Consider the following 19,848-nt stretch of genomic DNA (forward strand, 5'->3'; position numbering starts at 1 on the left):
TGCTTAAGTCACTGGTTGGCATTTAAGGACAAGTGACAAAAGGACACAAGCTTTTTCTTATGTCAAAGGTGAATTAATGTGATCACTCCGAACCTCAAGCTGTCTTTCTCCACGGACAATACAAGTACTAGTTCTCAGCATGTAAGTTTGTGCGGTGACTTTAACTGCGCCATGTAAATTCATTCATTCATTCATTCATTCACCGATCAAATATTTATCGAGCATCCTATGAAGGGCCAGGACCGTTCTAGGAGTTGTGAAGAGAAATGAACAAGAGGACGCAGTTAAGACAGGAAGACAATACCCATGGAACTAAATAAGATAATTTCAGATAGTGATAAGTGCTATACACAAGTAGTTCTTTGAAGTGGAGATATGGTTATCTGATTTATTTTCTTAATAAATATGGACACATTGCATGTATACCTCAGGAAACAGGGTCTATCTAAGTCATTTCAAAATGATCATTTCCAAAAAGAAAGTTTACAGCTCACATTCAATACACATGTGTAGTCGAGTTTCAGTATCCTATGAGTCAAAGGAAGTATAAGAGAAACAGAGAACCACTGAAATATGAGATGAAACTGATTTAAAACATCTGTTCTCCCCTTTTGGTAGGTAAGCACACAGAGTAGAAAGGTGAATATTCAATAGATTTTTTTTAAGACAATGGGAAATAATTGAGAAGCTCGTCCAGGATCCCATGGTATTCTGCAACACTTCAAAAGCAACTACAAGGCAATGTTAAGAAAACTACATTAAGGCAAAAATATTTAAAATAATTTCCAAGAACATTCAAATTACCCCCCTCCCCCCACAAACACCCCCCACACCCCCAATAGAGTGTCCTTTGAGTTGCTCTTAAAAGCGGCCGATTTGGCAGTCATTTACTTTCTCTGACTTTGGCTCACTTCCAAACTCTCCAAAATATGCAAGGCAAAGGCGAATGGTTCCTCTTACTCCCATCCTGAGCCCCACGCAAAGCCAAGAAAGTCGATCAATAACCTCCATGTCGGCTGCACCCTGCCTGTGAGGGATCAGCCCAGCAGGCGCTCCCCGGCAGGACCCACCCGAGGCCGCGCGGACCCTGCTTCCCGGGCCCCTCCAGCCCGCCCGCCAGGCCCACCAAGCGCGGCCTCCGCTCGCGCCACAGAGGAGCGACTCGGAGATACGGAGGAGACGCACGCTGGGTCCTGGAGGGATGGGACCGCATCGCCCGCCGCCCGGATCGCACCCCCAGGGCCGGCCCCAGCCCCCAGCCCCGAGCGCCTCTGACCTCTCCGGGCCCCTGCGCTGCTGCTGCTGCCGCCGCCGCCGCCGCCGCTGCTGCTGCTGGAGCCACTAGTGCTGCTGCTACTGTTGCCGCCGCCGCCCTTGGCATTCTTACGCGGAGCCATCGCGCGCACCGCTGGAGCAGGCGGCGGGTGTGGGACTCCCTCGGTGCGTAGGGAAACCGGAGGGCGCGAGGGCCGCTGCTGGCAGGGGAGCGGCAGCGGGGACCGGCCGCGGCTCCTGTGGCAGCCCTGGCGGCTCAGCACCTCCCGCCGCACCTCGGAGGGCTTCGGACCTCGTGCGGGGTGCGCGCGCCCGGGCCTCTCCAGCAGCGAACCTATGACTCCCTCCAGAGGCTAGAGCGCGGCTCACCGGCCCTCTCGGCCACGCCCCTTCCCGGCCTAGCTCCGCCTCCTCCCTACACAGGGGCGGAGCGGAGGCTGAGTGACGGGATGCAGAACCTATCACAAGAGCCTCCATAAAGAGGGTGGAGCTCTGCTGCTCTTCCCCGCCCCCTGCAGACTTGGGGCTGTTCGGGCACCACGCAGCCGCCTGTGAGCGCGAGCCGCCCGCGACTTTGCAATCTGTCCCGGTCCTTTGGAACGTGGCAAACGTGGAAACCGAGAGGGCTCTCGCGAGTGTTGGAGGACCCCGCACGATCGGGATGGGGCGGGGTGCGGGGGCGGAGCCGGCGGGCGCGTGTGCAGCGTTGGACCGAGCGCGCAGCCTCTTGGCCCTTTTACTGGGAATTTTGTCCATGTCCCACTTCCTTATACGCACAACCAAGGAATGCAACCCTGCTACTTGCGAGAGAGATGTGTTTCTTGTCAGTGTTAGTATTAATACATTTCTGAAATGGTGATAGTAATAGTTCAATGCTTAAGCCATACATGTAGTTGATCGGTCCAATTTTAAAGCAAGACTTCATTTTGTTTATACTATCGATGTTTTCAGAAAATTTTAGTTAAAAGGTGCAAATGTAGACGTAAAACAAGAAGTTCATTTTGTTGTACTGGATGGCACCCTCTACCTGAAATCTCCCCCTGCCAGGCTTTGCCTACATTTATCTTTCCTTGATGCCCCCAGCCGTGGGTCCTCTGTGACTCACAAGCCCCTGAGCCTGGGATGCCTCTGAATTTTGCATGAGATCTAAAAAATATCTGGGCCCAGGGATGAACCAAACAGGAACTTGACATCAGGTACATGACCTTCATCTTTGTGTCGCCCATTACCAATGCAATGCCTGGTACTTAACATAAAAGCAAGAAATGCTTGGTAATTTGATACATTTATGGCAAAGTACTAAGACCTTCCCACAATTATTGACCTTGTTTCAGAGCACCTTCTGGGAATGTCTCAAGAGGACTCAAGACCTAGAGACAGCGGTTGCAGTGCGGCAACTGGTTTTATTCCTCTTATCCAGCCCCACGCCCCACCCCCATGCCAGGTGCCCAGGCCCACCCCCTCTTCTGCGGTGAATGGCTCAATGCCACTGAGCACTGCCTAGTGATGCACAGGAGCCCAGTGAGGGTGGGTCGTGTTGCATAATGAGAGACGGCCTCTCTCTCCTTTTTGTGAAATAATGTTAGTTATTAAGATAAAGCAGGGGCAAGGAATCTCATAGAGGATATGTGTGTGTGTGTGTGTGTGTGTGTGTGTGTGTGTGTGTGTGTGTTTATTGGTTTTAGAGAGAGAGGAAGGGAGAGGGATAGAAACATCAATGAGAGAGAAACATGGATCAGCTGCCTCCTGCACGCCCCCTACTGGGGATGGAGCCTGAAACCCGGGCATTGTGCCTCATGGGGAATCTAACCCGTGACCTCTTGGTGCATGGGACGACGCTCAGTCCACTCAGTCACACTAGCCAGGCCTCTAGAGTTGTAACTGAAGCAGCTCTTTGTTTTTATCTTATGCACCTCCTGCCTCCACACATCCTTTTTCCCATTTGGGCTCCCTTTCAATGGGGGTGGGGTAATTGAGTTAGACAAATATAAGTGATAGTACTTAGTATAAAATAGTATGAGAGCTAAGCTGAGAAAAACAGTGCTTAAGGTATTTGAACTCCTGGGTTATCACAAAACCCCGTTATTGTGTCAGAGATGAGGTAACTGAGGCCCAGAGAGGTTAAACACCATATCAGCGGTCACAGAACCGTGAGTGAAAGAGCAGGGATATGAACTCAATTCATCTGCTTCAGAGTCCATGGCCCAAATTTTCCTTTAGGATGAGGCTTCTGTTTTGAGCAGAGAAGGTCTCACCTGACTCCCTCTTCTCTTAGCAGAAGTGCTTCCTACCTTGGAAGATTGGTCTGAAACCTGATGGTGGGTGCTTAGCGAAGTCCACCTCTTTCAGGAAATCAAGTTTATTTGATAACTAACTCCCAAATGCCTTGCAGTGGTTCTTTGCTCCTGCATTTCCAGAAACCAAATCCAGTAGCATTGATAGGTACATTGCTGTGTATCTTTGGCAGTACCAGGCCAACATAGAGGCTTTGTAAATACAGCGCACAGGAAGTCAGAGGCTACCTGACTTCCTCCTTGGACCACAAGGAAACAGCTACAATGACATCTGTACACTCAGTATTATGCAAATGTATAACAATGTTTATGACACCAGATACTGCTGGCTATCTATACAGTTTAGCATCAGGGACAAAGTTTCCCTAAGCTAAGTCTCAATATTATACCTTTTACTTCTGTTTTTACTTCCCTCCTTAAGAGCATTCAAAAACACATAGCTTACCCTGGTTCCATGAATTTCTTCACATAAGTCTTTTTCTCAGCATTGGGGCTGGGGGGTCAGGGAGTCAAAATATCCTTGAAGTTAAACTAAAGGCTACCCTTGTTAGCCTAACCTCATTTGGGTGATTTCTGAGTAAGCTATGATTGAACCCTTTGGTGAAGCAATGTGAAAAGGACCATAAAGATAAGACTTAACTAGGACAATGTGTTAAAATACTAATTTAATAGAGCTTTTAAACTGGGCCAAATGTGCCTTTCAGATATTTCCACAAACTTTCTATTGGCTTCACTGGGATTTGCAAGTAAGAACTTGAGGACAAGATTTGTCCTAGTTTTTTTGCGCGTGTGTTGACCCTTCACAACCTTCAGTCAAATGCTTTCCAAATTAGGTATTTCTGGACTTACTTATATCTGCTAGAACTCTATTTTAAAGTTGCATTTTAACCTGCTTCCTGGAAAATGCTTATTATTTACATGCAGCCTTCCTGATGTGAAATTTTATTATTGCAAACTAAAAATGAGTATTTCCTCATCCTTTGTTTACTGCAATAATGGGGAAAAAATGAATTTCAACTGGTCATGATTTAGTTGTATGTTTTCATTTTACGTTAGTGAAATTTGCTGCAATGAAGCTATGCTGGTAAGTACAAGAGCACTTTTAAGACATTCTGTACTCAAACTATTCTCATGTGAGTTATTCCCATGTGAGTTATATCGCAACAGGTTAATGAACTGTCATCTTCATCAAACAACTTGACTTTATATTACCGTAGAAAACATAACCCTAGCTAGTATCTACATTATAAATACATAGAATGAGTTTATATTAGCAGAAGTAATTTTAAATCTAGTCAAATATATTATAATTGGAAATATTGTGTTGTAATATTTAAAAAAATAATCTGAAAACACTAGCTAAGAAACCTGTCATTTCTTTTTTCATTTGAATCCTTTACAATTTTTTCTATTAGGATTGGTACATCTTAGTGTCAAATTTTTCTTTCCTAATAAATAGCATTTAAGTAGTGTTTTTTTCTTTTTATTGCTAGGTCTTAAGTTTCTTAGTACAGGGAACTGATAGAATTGATTCTTTTTAAGTTTCAAGCCAGAAAAATGAACAAACTTAAACATGGAGAAAAAGTCTAATAATTAGAATAACAACTGATTGTAAGCTTGGCAATTCTGTGGTATATGAAAGGAGCTAGTAGTAATGTGATTTAGGAGTCTTTAGAAAGTAATGGAAAAATCAAGAAAGGAAAGAAAATGGAGGAATCTTAAGGATTCTACTGTTTAAAGGGTAATGATTTTACTTAAATTATATTTACCTCAAGAATCTGTGTATATATAATAAAAGTAATTGTTCCTATATCATTCTTTTATGGAAATAACCACTCTCCTCAAGTGGAAACAGTTCCCTGATCCAGAGAAAAGTATCCTGAAATTAGTTTGTAGGATCCTCCAATTTCATCAATTCTAAATACATTAATCAGGTTACTTGCCTTACAATGAATGGTGTTATAACAATCTGCAAAATTAAATCATTTAGCAGGAAGGTGGGGTGAGTGGGTGGGTGAGAAGAGATCAGCCAAAGAACTTATATGCATACTAGAGGCCCGTTACACAAAGATTCGTGCAATAGGCCTTCCTTCCCCTGGCTGTTGGCACTGGTTTTCCTCCAGCACCTGGGACGCAGGCCTTCACTGGGGCCACAGTAGAGAAGCCAAGCCTCAAGGCTAGGCTTCTCCGCTCTGGCCACAGCAAGGCTTGGCTTCTCCACTCGCCTGCAGTAGAGAAGCTAAGCCTCTTTCGTCTTCAGTCTTCAGTCATCTTCAGTCTTCAGTCTTCAGTCATCTTCAGTCTTCAGTCTTCAGTCTTCAGTCTTTGCTCAGGCCGGAGCCTTCAATCTTTGCTCCGTGCCTGTGTATGCAAATTAACCCACCATCTTTGTTGGGTTAATTTGCATACTCACTCCTGATTGGCATGTTGGCATTGCAGAGGCACGGTCAATTTGCATATTTCTCTTTTATTAATGTAGATATGCATACCCCATGGACACAGACAATAGTGTGGAGAAGGCCTGGGGGGGTGGTTTCGGAGGGGGACTAGGGGGGCAGGGACAGGCTAAAAGGGGTTAATGGTGGAAAAAAAGGGGACATATGTAATACTTTCAACAATAAAGATTTTTTTAAAAAGAAAAAAATTAAATCATTGACTCAACTTGATAGTTGATGAGAAATCCATCATACCCATCATAAAGTAGTATTGACTTGGTCCTTTTTACACTGTCATCAGTTGACTTGAATCTATTCTGTAATTTCAGAAGCACATGCCAAACATTACTGAGCCCATACCCGATATCTATATATCTATATATATCTATATATATATATCCATCCTTAGAGGCTTTGTCAAAGAACTTGCTAGCATGGAAACTAGGGAGTCTCCTTGTATCATTGCAACAAGATTTTATTAACCTAAAGTCCACTGCTAATATAATTGAAACTCTACAGTACTTCTTTACTTTGTGAAGTATAATATTCATTACTTTAAAAGCTTGTTTAGTGTTATGTTGTGGCCAGTAGCCCCACATATTTTGTAATTGTTTGTGGAACTGCAATAGGGCTTCATCAAGTGATGAAGTCATCTCTGTGGCTGGGTCCCTCAGAGCCAGAGACAGATACCAATACGGAAATGATCACTGAAGGTACTCCTCCCAGCACCAGAGAGAATATTAATCTAGCAAAGCTGTGCAAAACCATTTCCAAGCAGCTGTCTTACAAATTGTGATCCTATTATATCTACTTCTTGATGGTATTCATATTGCACTTAGTGTTTCTAGCGCCAACACAAAAGGAAGATTGAGAATCTCAGCTGCCAGAAGATACCCTTAAAGAAGCAATTGTGCAAAAACCTAAATGCAGGAGTGTTGACTGTGTAGACCTAGCCCAAGAGGTTGTTTTTAAAAAATATATTCATTCTGAGTTCGAGGAACATAAACAGCTTGCTACTATGCTTGGGCTTATCTATATATATAAAAGGCTAATATGCAAAGTGTCCCCTCAGGAGTTCAACCAGGAGACCAGGAGTTCGGGAGTTTGATTGATTGCTATGACATGTGCTGACCACCAAGGGGCAGCACGGAATGAAGGAAGGCCCGGCAGGGAGCCAACAGCCAGGGAAGGAAGGCCCCCATCATCCCAGATTGCCGGCCAGGCCTAGGGACCCTACCCATGCACAAATTTTGTGCACCGGGCCTCTAGTGTGAAAATAAGTGACAAATAGAAGAAAACGACATGCCAGCTACCAACAAGGGTGGGGACTGCCAATGGCCCCATCTATGAATCTGTATAGCATGAAGTAGGTATTAATAAACATTTGTACCTCAGGCTCTTTGAACTTGGTCTTCCTCTGCCTGGGGAATGTTTTTGCTAAACTGTCCAGAGGGTCACAGGACCCTTGTCACCCTCTCAGTTTAGCCCCAGGCCCTCCCATACGTCTCAAGTGGAAATGCTTATATTTGCAAGGTAAGGGCTTATATCTGATAGTAATGCCAAAAAAAAAAAAAAATTAAAGTAAATGTCTTTTTGACAAGAGAGACTTTTTTCAAGTAGCACACAACTTAAAATTTTAATTATTTTCTAAAAAATAGGTGAGAGTACCCCTTTGAGCATTTATCCTACCATGAAACTGTGAGCAGCCCTGAATAGCTAAAGTAAAATATTAAAGAGCAAGCATAGGGAGACAAGGAACCATTATATGAACGTGTACAGTCATCACTTAGGGAATATGGTACCCTGAGGTAGAGAATGACCTTTAATGCATACCTGCTTAACACCTGAAATGTGACCAATTACAAACATTAAACTGACAGCTCTCTGCAATTAGAGTTACAAAATAATGATGTGACTTCCAAATCAGACCCGCATGGGACAGAGAAGAGAATCTGTGAATAACATAAAACTAGGATGGGGGAGGGGGAGAAGGTTTATCCCATAGCTAAGGTTGCCTGAGTCTTTTTTTTTTCTTCTTTTTTTTTTCTATTTCCAAGTTAGGAGATGTTGGCTCTAACACCAGATTTGTGCTCAATATTATTACTGTAATTGGTTGGACTTGTGTGCTTGTACATTAAGAATCTGATAAATTTCACATAGGTTATTTGTATACTGTCCGTTCAGATTTTCATCTAATCTTTTAAAAAAGAAAGTCACGTCTCAAGGTAAAGGGATCACTTCAAGTATTAAAATATGCAATTAGTCACTACAATTCAAGTTCTCAGAAGGAGATGTTTTAAGCAGCAACTCTCAGTGAATTATGCTCATTCAAGTCTAATTCCTATTTGTGTTGTGCAATATGACCCAGAGCACAGGCTTTTAGAGGAGGGTTGACCATTACCAGTCACTGTAATGTGCTCCTCACTCTTTTATCATCCTTTGCCTCAAAGCATCAAGAAAAGATGTGTCAGATACCTCTGCCCCTCCCCACTCTGCTATTCTATAATGACTTTCTCCCTTCAAAACTGCTCACCACGCCAATCCAATCTTACCCGATATGCGTGTTGAGCACAAAGAAAAAGGGGAGCAGGCTGAGTGTGGCTGCTTGCTGGTCCCTTACCTCCCTGGTCTGTCAACAATGCAGGCCTGAATCGGTTCAGCCTGGGAGATACTGTGGACTCAGAGCTAAAAATGTCTTCTACAGCTCAGACTTAGGAAGCAGGTGAAAAGTCCTAGGGTTAATAGGAAGACTCGCCACCCATCAACAGAACACCCTCCTTCCCCCTGTCCTCACATTGAGGACTCCCAGGAGAAATGCAAGTTGTGAGGAAGGAAGGATGACTGGCAAAAATGTGGCCGGCCTCTGGCCCTGGTCCCACAGAATAGCAACTCTGCGAAGCAATAAGACACCATGCCAGAGACACTGGCCGGAACAATTTACTCTGGAGAGTGGGGGCGGGGGAGCCCTTACCAACAGGCAATAGTGCAAGTGAAGCGTGACTGGTACAAACCATCTCTTGGAGCCCACTGCTTTCCCCAAGGCGAGCACAGTGATCACTCGGAAGTCCTCACTCCAGACCGGGTATCCCTCTTCCCTGTTGTTCCAGCAGGAGAGGACAGGGGTCTTTTGCTACCATCCGCAGGTTGTAATTCAAGATAGTGAAGGGAAGAGGTCCATGTTACAGCTTTTGTTGTCCATCCCAGCATTTGCCACTGGGCCCTACACGTAGTAGCCTGGCATTGGGTCATTGGTGACTAATGGGACAGGTCTTGGCGAAACTTTCTCTAAAAGATTTCCCTGCCCCCCGCAAAATGACCAGTCCCCAAGCCCATGCTGTGTGGCTGCTCTGAACACTCTCCAGTTGTTTTCTGGATGCCCCAAAGCCAGGGCAATAAACAAGAGAGGGAAGTGGCATTTCCCCACCTTCCACGGTATGTGTCCTGTGACTGGTGGATGGCTTCCCACATGTCTGACCTTCCCCGGCCATCTGCTTACTTCCTTATCTCCAACTCATCCCATTCAGACAGCCCCTATTCAGCCGAAAGAACTGCAAGGGCGGTTCCCAGGGGTGTGTGCCTTCGTCTGTGGATCTTTGGGCTGCTGCCACTATCAATCCCTTTCTTCTAAAGAAACAGGGAGCCGAGCCAGGGGAAGGCAGAAGCCAGCTCCAGCTCCGAATTCCTAGCCCCCTCGCCCTCTCCGGTGCTCAGGAATCTCCATGTCCAGGGCCTCTCTCTCTGCCTCCCTCTCCGTGCTCCCCTCTGGGCCGACCTGGAAGGCTTTGGAAGTTGTAGGCATGGAGCTTCCTACAACCTGGGGGAACTTTGTTGGCTGCCTGATCGCCAGAGAATGCACTCCTGGTGTCCTCCTTTATTTTGAAGCTGGTGCTTTCTTTCCTCAAATCTACTCTATTTTTGAGAACTGTATGGGGCAGAAAATATTAGGATATTTGCTAATAGGGTGGTAACATATGCTTTTGGGTCCCCCCCCCCTCTGAAGTTTTTGAGGTTTTGACAGTGTTTGGTATATAGTTATGACAATTAGACTGGGCTTTATCTTTCAGTATCATGAACTTTTCATTGAGAGCTAGTTTTGATGGAGTGGCGGGGAGGGGGGGGGCAATATATGACATCTGAAGATCTGAATGGAGGAGGGAACTAGAATAAAGTGTGACAGAAGAGGTGTAAAATGCTAATTTTTAAAACCAGCTACAACTGTTTCCCTGTTCTTACCTAAATTAGGCATACAATTAATAGCTTATCCTTAGATTATATTCTTGCTGATAAGGACTGTATTCTTAAAAAAGGACTATTCAGTTAATTGAACAAATCCCCACATAAAAACTAAGGGAAACCTTATTTTGCATAATTCTACTAACATTTCCTATCGTCTCACTTGTAACTTTGGCATTGTTGCCTTTGAAACATTTTGCTCTTGACATTTACATGATTATAATTAGCTTTTTCAGCATCTTTACCTCTGCTTCTTACATATGAGTTAAGGCTGTTCAGGCTACAAATGAGATTTACTCCCAGTTTCTTAATTCTTAAATAATAGCCTCTGCCTTCACCATTTTCAAGGTATCAATATAATCAGTTCTATTTGAATTTTAATGCACAACCACCAGATTTTCACCTTGTGAAATGACTCATTTTCTGTACTCTTCATTGCTGAGGTTGTAGAATTAAGGCAATGTTCACTAATCTCAATTAAATGCTCAAACCTCAAGATAAACGCTTGTGCAAGACTCATTTATATTCGAATTTCAGAAACACATAGCTGAAACTATTCCCTGATTGGGCTCAAAAATGAATGGCTCCTGAAGGCACTTGACGGACAGGGGAGGACAGCATTTAAATGGGAGTGTCACAAGTCAAATTCTGGCTCTAACTAGTTGTTCTGTGGAACCCCAAGATATTCATTGGGCCTCTCCAGGCTCAGTTATATCAGATGTAAATGGTAGGCTGTCACCATGGAGACGACCCGCCTTCACCATCTGATGAAAGCTATGGACCGTCATGGGAGATATTCTCATAGACATAAAGTTTTCTAGTCAGTTTTAGGGATTCATGTACCAGAAAATAAATTTCTTTCTACCCTTTTCATTCTATGATGTTAAGTCTTGGTAGCTGCCAATGGAAACTGTGTCTTATATTTTCTTAGCTTATTGACAGGTTTGGTGGCAGAAGATGAGAAATAGCAACTGGGTTATATAGCTGCCTTGTATCCATGGCAACTTCGAATACTACTAACTAGTCTGTAAAGAGAATGCTTAAGAATCACATAAGATATCAGTGTGGTTGGCAAAGGAATGATCCTATACTGGTTCAGTGGGTTTACTTAGCTTGACTGTCTTCTGCACTGTATGCAACTTTTCTGGACCCTGCAATGAGATAATTCGTGACAAAGTCCTTTGGAAACTAGAAAGTGCTTTACAAATGTGGCCAATTATTCCCTTCTCAATTTTTATGACAGATTAATACTATAAAGAGCATAAAATGTTTTAGTGGCAATATCCCTTCATGCCCAGTTTTGACCAAGCTGATTAACTAACCTGCTGGATTTGGGGCAGAACAATCTGCCATCTATAGTTAAAGGTACTGGGCATTTTCAAAGAAATGTACCATTGGCAATAATATGACTTCTCTGCTTTTTCCCTCACTTACTCTCAAATTTCCTTCCTTCCTTAAATGACTTTTGACCTCTTCACATGTCAGACACTGGCCTGTGAGCTACAGTATAAATTTCCTTCCTTCCTTAAATGTTTTTTGACCTGTTAACATGTCAGACACTGCCCTGAGCTACACCAGGTCATTTGACTCCATGGTGTCTGAGTTAGCTTACATATTTGATAGTAGAAGGGTCTTGCATGGGCAATTTCATCTAGTTCAACCTGCAAGTACTCTGTGTGTGGCCTGTTCTCAAAGATCAACGAAGTGCTTGCTTCCTGCCAGGTACTGTACCAAATACATGAGGACTTTGTCTTCAAGGAGCTCATGTCATTCTGGAGGGAGACTGGCACACAAACTAACAATCACAATACAGGTGCTACCTTCACCTTCTGCCTGCAAAGGCGGGTGGACAAGGGGTAGGGAGGCCCAGAGGACTCAGCTACAGTGGGCCCATGCATATAACCTCATAAAAGTCATAGGGCTCCAGGGTCGCGAAGGAGTCTTCAAGAGCGTGTTGTTCAACCTCTTCATTTCACAAATGAGAAAATTGAGTCTCAAAGAGTGAGAAGGACTTGCAAAAAGTTGTGTAATCAGTTAATACAGAACTAGCAATGGCTTCTCAGCAAGGGCAATGCTGCCCACATTGAAGTAAAAATTGGTTCTTGGGGGAAAAATAATTTTAGATACTACACTGGTCACCTCCAAAGGGCCATCTACATAGATAAAAGCCAAGTGACTGGAACGACCAGAACGACTGGAACGTTAGGTCACTATGACGTGCACTGCGGCTGGCTGGCCAGCCTGATGGGGGCGGGGCCAGCCGGCCAACCTCCCACAGACCCTCCCCCTAGCTGTCTGGCCCCAATCAGCCCCAATTGGGGCTGGCCGGACCCCACCCGTGCACGAATTCATGCACTGGGCTTCTAATCCTACCTAATAAAAGGGTAATATGCAAATTAACCATTACTCTGTCACAAAGATGGCAGCTCCCATAGCCACAAGATGGCGGCGCCCAGTCCTCTCAGCCCTGCCAGAGTCTCCCAGTCCTGGGGGGCCAGCCACTGAGAGCAGGCAGCGTGAGCGGCCTGGCGGAATGCTTGCTTGGCCACCATGGCGATGAGGCAAGCGTCCCACCCCTGCTGCGGAGGGCCTCTGGGCAGAGGGCATGATGAGGCAAGCGTTCCACGCCCAGCCGCAGATGGGCCTCTGGCCCATGGAAAGCCTCTGGGCAGCAGGTGTGGAGCGGCCAGGCCCCACAGAGAGCTACTGGTGCACGGATTTGTGCACAGGGCTACTAGTAGTATATAAATAGATATATAGGTCTGTGGTGTTAAATTTTCATGGGGTGGAGGGATGATTACAGAAAAATAAATATCTAAAAAGGCCCCTTACAAGGTGAGTGACACTAATCTTTAAAAAAAGTTTGACTTGATTGCAATTTTATGGGTATATGTTCAAACTCATCAAATTGTATACATGAAATAAGGGCAGTTAAAAAATGTATCTCATAGACTTCAGTAAAGCTGTTTAAAAATGTTAAGAAACACTCCCCTGTAGTTAGATCACTGTTCTGTCTACTACTCTACTTCACAAATTCAGAAATAAAACACCCTTCACTGATACCTCGTCTTTACTCTGTGGTCCTAAATGTTACTTTATTTATTGTCTAGCTCTATTTCTTCCCTTCTCTTCTCCATTCTTTTCCTTGTCCCTTTTCCTTTAATTTTTTTCTTCCTTCCATCCAACCATTAAAATCTAGGAAGGCTAATTTGTTTTTAATGGACTACTTATGTCCAGGCATTATGATAAGGCTTAACTATTACTGTGAAACTCGTGTAAATTAATAGATCTAGGACACACAATCCCTTGACTTTAATTTTATTCTCCAAAAAAATCATACTTTAAAACCAAATTTATAAGGACATCCTAATTTACTGGAAAAATATTTATGGCCATATACCTATGTGAGCTGCCTTCTGCACGACCCCTACCAGAGGTCAGAGATGGAGCCCACATGGTATGTGCCCTGACTAGGAATTGAACCAGCAAACTTTTGGTGCACAGTACGAGACCCAACCAACTGAGCCACACCAGCCAGGGCCTCAACAAATTCTTAAAAGTAGGCAGGGGAAGCTTTGCATTACCGTAGGGCAGACAGTGAGGGGTCCCAGAATACCAAACTGTGAAACTTCACTGACAGCATTTAGGATATAAAACTAATTAGCAGAATCTGGATGTGATCCATTTGAACAGATCAGTAACATTCTTGGATTTAACATTCAAGGTTTTAACCAACTGTGAGACTGTCTGGCTTATAACTTGAAAAAATTTTCAAATTTTACTGATTTCTACAGTTGAATATTTTAGGAATAGGCAAGTTGATATTCCTGAATGATCTACTCAGCTGGTGAGAGATGCTCAGAGCTCACTTAGCAATCTTGTCTTGACTTGCTTTCTTATTCTGAGTCATTGTCCCATATTCAGAAACACCCCTGAAGTGAAGCCAATTCTATTTCTTTTTGTAAAATGGCCAAAAAGGAATTCAATTCTGGAAAGAATCCTTAGCTAACAATTCAAAGTTCTGGGTAAACTAGAGTGAAATGTCAAATTTATCTGTGATAGGTACACTACAGAGCAATCAAGAAAAAAGGCATCTATGATACCATTGCAAAGAAAATGACCAGGGTACAGAGAGGACTGGAACAATAGAAAGGCCAACCCACCAGGAAGAGCTAGCAATTGCTCTCCTGGCCATTTATCTCAAAGAGAGTAGAAATGATGGAATAGTTTTGTATCTTAATTGTAGTTATGGTTACATGAATTACACACGTGATAAAAAAAATGGCATAGAACTACACACACACACACACACACACATACACACACACACAGTACCGATGTCAATTTCCTGGGTTTGATATAGGACTATAGTTACACAGATGGAAGTAACAGGGAAACCTGAGTGAAAGGTACATGGGAACTCTGTGTTATCTTGGCAGTTTCCTGTAAGTTTATAATTATTTCCAAAGCAAAAGTGGAAAGAAAAGAGATGATGCTGGTTGAGAAAGGTTTTTTTTTTTTTTAAAAAAAAAGTACAGTTTATGTCATCTGAGTTGATTTCCCCTGTGGCTGTCCTGCCAGCTGCTGCTTCTAGATCCCTGGTGAACTTCCTTAAAGCGGCCCTCTGTAAGCTCTGCCAGCTGCTGCTTCTAGATCCCTGGTGAACTTCCTTAAAGCGGCCCTCTGTAAGCTCTGCCAGCTGCTGCTTCTAGATCCCTGATGAACTTCCTTAAAGCGGCCCTCTGTAAGCTCTGACAGCTGCTGCTTCTAGAACCCTGATGAACTTCCTTAAAGTGGCCCTCTGTAAGCTCTGCCAGCTGCTGCTTCTAGATCCCGGGTGAACTTCCTTAAAGCGGCCCTCTGTAAGCTCTGCCAGCTGCTGCTTCTAGATCCCGGGTGAACTTCCTTAAAGTGGCCCTCTGTAAGCTCTGCCAGCTGCTGCTTCTAGATCCCTGGTGAACTTCCTTAAAGCGGCCCTCTGTAAGCTCTGCCAGCTGCTGCTTCTAGATCCCTGGTGAACTTCCTTAAAGCGGCCCTCGGTAAGCTCTGCCAGCTGCTGCTTCTAGATCCCTGGTGAACTTCCTTAAAGCGGCCCTCTGTAAGCTCTGCCAGCTGCTGCTTCTAGAACCCTGATGAACTTCCTTAAAGCGGCCCTCTGTAAGCTCTGCCAGCTGCTGCTCGGGTTTCTGGTGGCCCTCATCACGGCACTCCTCTAGCACCTTGCCGGCTGGGGCTGTGTGCACACCTCTAACATGTTAAAGCAGCCCTCTACACGAGGTTGCAGGTGGGACTTTTCCATCCCCGGTGTTTCTTTCCTTAGAACCTTAGGCATCTATGTCTCTCTCTCTTTTTTAGTTGGTTTCTTTACTGAAATTTCCCAAAGGAGAGACAAAAAGGCAGGCACTGAGGACAGGTGTCTCCGGGTTCTACCAGTGGGTGATGAGCGGGGAATCGAACAACCATGTATTCAGGGTGGCTGAGACAGCAAAGCTGACAGGAATGTCAGCCAAGAGACTGTCTTGATTTTCACAGAACAAAGGAGCAGGGCTCCAAAAATTCCATTTTGATTTAACCGAGTTGATTATGTAGAATGCTGGCAACTTTAAAAATCAGCTTGGGGGAGAAACCAAGATGGCGGCATAGGTTAAACACCTAACCTGCAGCCGGGCACAACAATTTCAAAAATACAACTAGAGGTCAGAACGGACATCGTCCAGAACCACAGGAAAGTTGGTGGACTGAAATGCCCACAGCTGGGGGGAAGGAGAAGGCCACGGGGACAGTCGGGGAAGCCGTAAAAGCCTGAGGTATGGAGAAACGGGCGGAGACACGAGCACACGCGCCTGCGGGGAGGATGGAACCGGAGAGGAGGGGGCGGCTGATGACCTGGCCGGAGTTCACTGGCAGGAAGGAGATAAAGGCTCCGGAGTGCGCTGAGCACCGGCTCCGATTGCACTGAACCCCATTCCGGGCGAAACCCTGGGAAACTCACTCACTTTCGCAACTCCGCCGCCCCCGCAGGCCGCCCGGCCCGGGACGCTGGGGACGCCGCCGCAGCGGCGGCGCCCGGAGCCCGGCGGCCTCCCAGCACCCGTCCCCGCCGCGCAGCCCCCGCGCGCCTGGTGCCGCGGGCCGCGCGCCCCGCACACCAGACGGAGGCCCGGGCGCCCTCTCCGTGCACCTCCCGGCGGCGCTAGACTTCAGTAGAGTTGACTGAATTCAAGGGATTAAGAAGTATAAATTGGGGGGGACGCCGCGGCGGCGACGTCCGGAACGCGGCGATGGCGGTGCCTGGAGCTCGGCGGCCGCCCAGCGCCCGTCCCAGCCGCGCGGCCCTCGCGCGCCTGGTTCCGCGGGACGCGCGCACCGCGCACCGGACGGAGGCCCTGGCGCCCTTTCCGTGCACCTCCCGGCGGCGCTAGACTTCAGTAGAGTTGACTGAAATGAAGGGATTAAGAAGTACAAATTGAGAAGTTTGAAAAAGATGGCGGCGGAGGTTAAAGGCTGTTCTGTTGCCTCGCACCCAGCGAAATCGGAGGGGATGAGGTGTGGAGGTGCGTGGGTCTGGCTGGTGGCGGGGGAAAGGGGCTTTTGTTCCAAACCTAAGGGAGATTAGCTCTCCATCACCCTGAAACCCATCTTCTGGCGAACCCCGGGAGACCCAGATGCCTGCGGGGAGAGGCGGGACTCTTGCGGAGGTGCGCCCAGCAATCAGTGTTTGCTGCGCTGGAGTGCGGAACGAGGGGACTTAGATACGTGGAAGGCAGAAGGACCAGACTCACAGCCATCGCGGCTCGCCGCACCATGGCCTGTTGGCGCCCTGAGACCCCGCCCCGCCCTGGGACCCGCCGCGCACGTTTTGAAGACCTGCCCCGCAAGTCTTGCAGGCACACCTGCGCCCCAAGCAACGGCTTATGCATGTGGGTGGCCTGCCCTCTGGCAGCGGACCAGATGAACTGCTGTTCTAGTCGGACTGCTCCAGGGCCACTCAGACAGGAGGAAGAAACTACAGTTTTTGCTGTAATCCTTGCTGAGTGCCTAAGGCAGTAGCTGATCTACACCCCATTGGAGACCCAGAAACGAGGGCATCTAGTGGTCTGTGGGAGATGACACCAGATTTCAACCACGTGCATAAGGGACACATTCAACGGGAATATTCAGTGAGCGCCAAAGCTTTGCTGCACCAAGACCCGGCCCATAAACGTGTCTCCTGCACAGCAACTCTTCCTTTATAGACAAAGAGAGCCCCCCCAGTGACACCAACAACAATCAAGACTTAACTATACAAAGGAGGACCAAGATGGAGGCATAGGGCGGAAGCCTGATTGTTGCCTACCACAACAACTTTGAGACTACGACAAGAGAGCAGAGCAGACACCATCCAAGACCACCATAGGGCTGGCTGAGTAGATGCTCTACAACTAGAATAAAAGAGGCGTATGTGGGATGATGCTGATGCCGGTGACCCAAAGACCACACTTTAAGAACTACGGCTCAGGCGACACAAAAGAACTATGGCTCAGGCGATACAACAGCGGCCTGGAACGTGCTCGGCGCAGTTCCCCCGGCGGTCTCCGGCTGAGGGGACGGCTCCACTGGCAGCCAAGCACGGACAGACGAGCCCCTATGAGACATGGGGTGGGAGACTCCGCGCTTGCTGACCTCTGAGTCCGTCAAGAATCTCAACGCCCCGGAAGCGGCCAGGTGCGCATGCTCGGCGACCGGCCACCGATGCAGACCCAAGGGCCGACGCAGCGACGCCAGACTGGCCCACCGCCATGCACCGGGTGCACCGGAGCTTCGCCGAGCCGCCGCCCGATGAGTTCTGCAGCAGCCATACTGGAGCTCTGGAAGGATGGCCAGGGGAATTGCTGAGGGGGGATTGACCGCTAGGAATTGGGATCGGGAAGACGGGGCCCCGCTGAGACCCGGGTGCGGGCGGGGTTGCGCGCCTCTGGGCTCGGGTGTGGTCACACGCCTCTGGGTATAAGTGAGGCCTCACGTCCCTGGGTCTAGGTGAGGCCACATGCCCCTGGGTCCAGGTGAGGCCGGACTCCGGGTCCGGGTGAGGCCAAGTGCCCCTGGACCCGGATGACGCTGGATCCCGTGCCCGGGCGAGGCCAAGCGCCCCTGGGTCTGGGAGAGCCCACACACCCCTGGGTCCAGGCGAGACCATGTGTCCCTGGATCCGGGTGAGGCCGCGTGCACCTAGGCCCGGGTGAGCCCAAGTGGCCCTGGGTCTGGGAGAGGCCAAGCGTCCCTGGGTCCGGGTGAGACCATGTGTCCCTGGATCCGGGTGAGGCCTCGTGCACCTAGGCCCGGGTGAGGCCACGTGCCCCTGGGTCTGGGAGAGGCCAAGCGTCCCTGGGTCCGGGCGAGACCATGTGTCCCTGGATCCGGGTGAGGCCTTGTGCACCTAGGCCCGGGTGAGCCCAAGTGGCCCTGGGTCTGGGAGAGGCCAAGCGTCCCTGGGTCCGGGTGAGACCATGCGTCCCTGGATCCGGATGAGGCCTCGTGCACCTAGGCCCGGGTGAGCCCAAGTGGCCCTGGGTCTGGGAGAGGCCAAGCGTCCCTGGGTCCGGGTGAGACCATGTGTCCCAGGATCCGGGTGAGGCCTCGTGCACCTAGGCCCGGGTGAGCCCAAGTGGCCCTGGGTCGGGGAGAGGCCAAGCGTCCCTGGGTCCGGGTGAGACCATGTGTCCCTGGATCCGGGTGAGGCCTCGTGCACCTAGGCCCGGGTGAGCCCAAGTGGCCCTGGGTCTGGGAGAGGCCAAGCATCCCTGGGTCCGGGTGAGACCATGTGTCCCTGGATCCGGGTGAGGCCTCGTGCACCTAGGCCCGGGTGAGCCCAAGTGGCCCTGGGTCTGGGAGAGGCCAAGCATCCCTGGGTCCGGGTGAGACCATGCGTCCCTGGATCCGGGTGAGGCCTCGTGCACCTAGGCCCGGGTGAGCCCAAGTGGCCCTGGGTCGGGGAGAGGCCAAGCGTCCCTGGGTCCGGGTGAGACCATGTGTCCCTGGATCCGGGTGAGGCCTCGTGCACCTAGGCCCGGGTGAGCCCAAGTGGCCCTGGGTCTGGGAGAGGCCAAGCATCCCTGGGTCCGGGTGAGACCATGTGTCCCAGGATCCGGGTGAGGCCTCGTGCACCTAGGCCCGGGTGAGCCCAAGTGGCCCTGGGTCTGGGAGAGGCCAAGCGTCCCTGGGTCCGGGTGAGACCATGCGTCCCTGGATCCGGATGAGGCCTCGTGCACCTAGGCCCGGGTGAGCCCAAGTGGCCCTGGGTCTGGGAGAGGCCAAGCGTCCCTGGGTCCGGGTGAGACCATGTGTCCCTGGATCCGGATGAGGCCTCGTGCACCTAGGCCCGGGTGAGGCCACGTGCCCCTGGGTCTGGGAGAGGCTAAGCGTCCCTGGGTCCGGGTGAGACCATGTGTCCCTGGATCTGGGTGAGGCCTCGTGCACCTAGGCCCGGGTGAGCCCAAGTGGCCCTGGGTCTGAGAGTGGCCAAACGTTCCTGGGTCTGGGTGAGACCATGTGTCCCTGGATCCGGGTGAGGCCTCGTGCACCTAGGCCCGGGTGAGCCCAAGTGGCCCTGGGTCGGGGAGAGGCCAAGCATC

The 19,848-nt window shown here is 48.4% G+C and overlaps 1 protein-coding gene across 3 annotated transcripts in view; it reads right to left on the reverse strand.

Moving 5' to 3' along the window:
• ASPH (aspartate beta-hydroxylase) overlaps window positions 1-1,635 on the reverse strand; it is a 167,610-nt gene extending 165,975 nt beyond the window's left edge. For all 3 annotated transcript variants that reach the window (XM_028147947.2, XM_028147943.2, XM_028147949.2), the window contains exon 1: window positions 1,277-1,635. In XM_028147947.2, the coding sequence (XP_028003748.2) occupies window positions 1,277-1,397 (121 nt within the window). In that variant the 5' untranslated portion in view covers window positions 1,398-1,635. The remainder of the gene's footprint in view (window positions 1-1,276) is intronic.
• Window positions 1,636-19,848: the final 18,213 nt, after the last annotated feature.

This window comes from Eptesicus fuscus, chromosome 19 (assembly GCF_027574615.1).
Source record: "Eptesicus fuscus isolate TK198812 chromosome 19, DD_ASM_mEF_20220401, whole genome shotgun sequence".
NCBI classification, from domain to species: domain Eukaryota; kingdom Metazoa; phylum Chordata; class Mammalia; order Chiroptera; family Vespertilionidae; genus Eptesicus; species Eptesicus fuscus.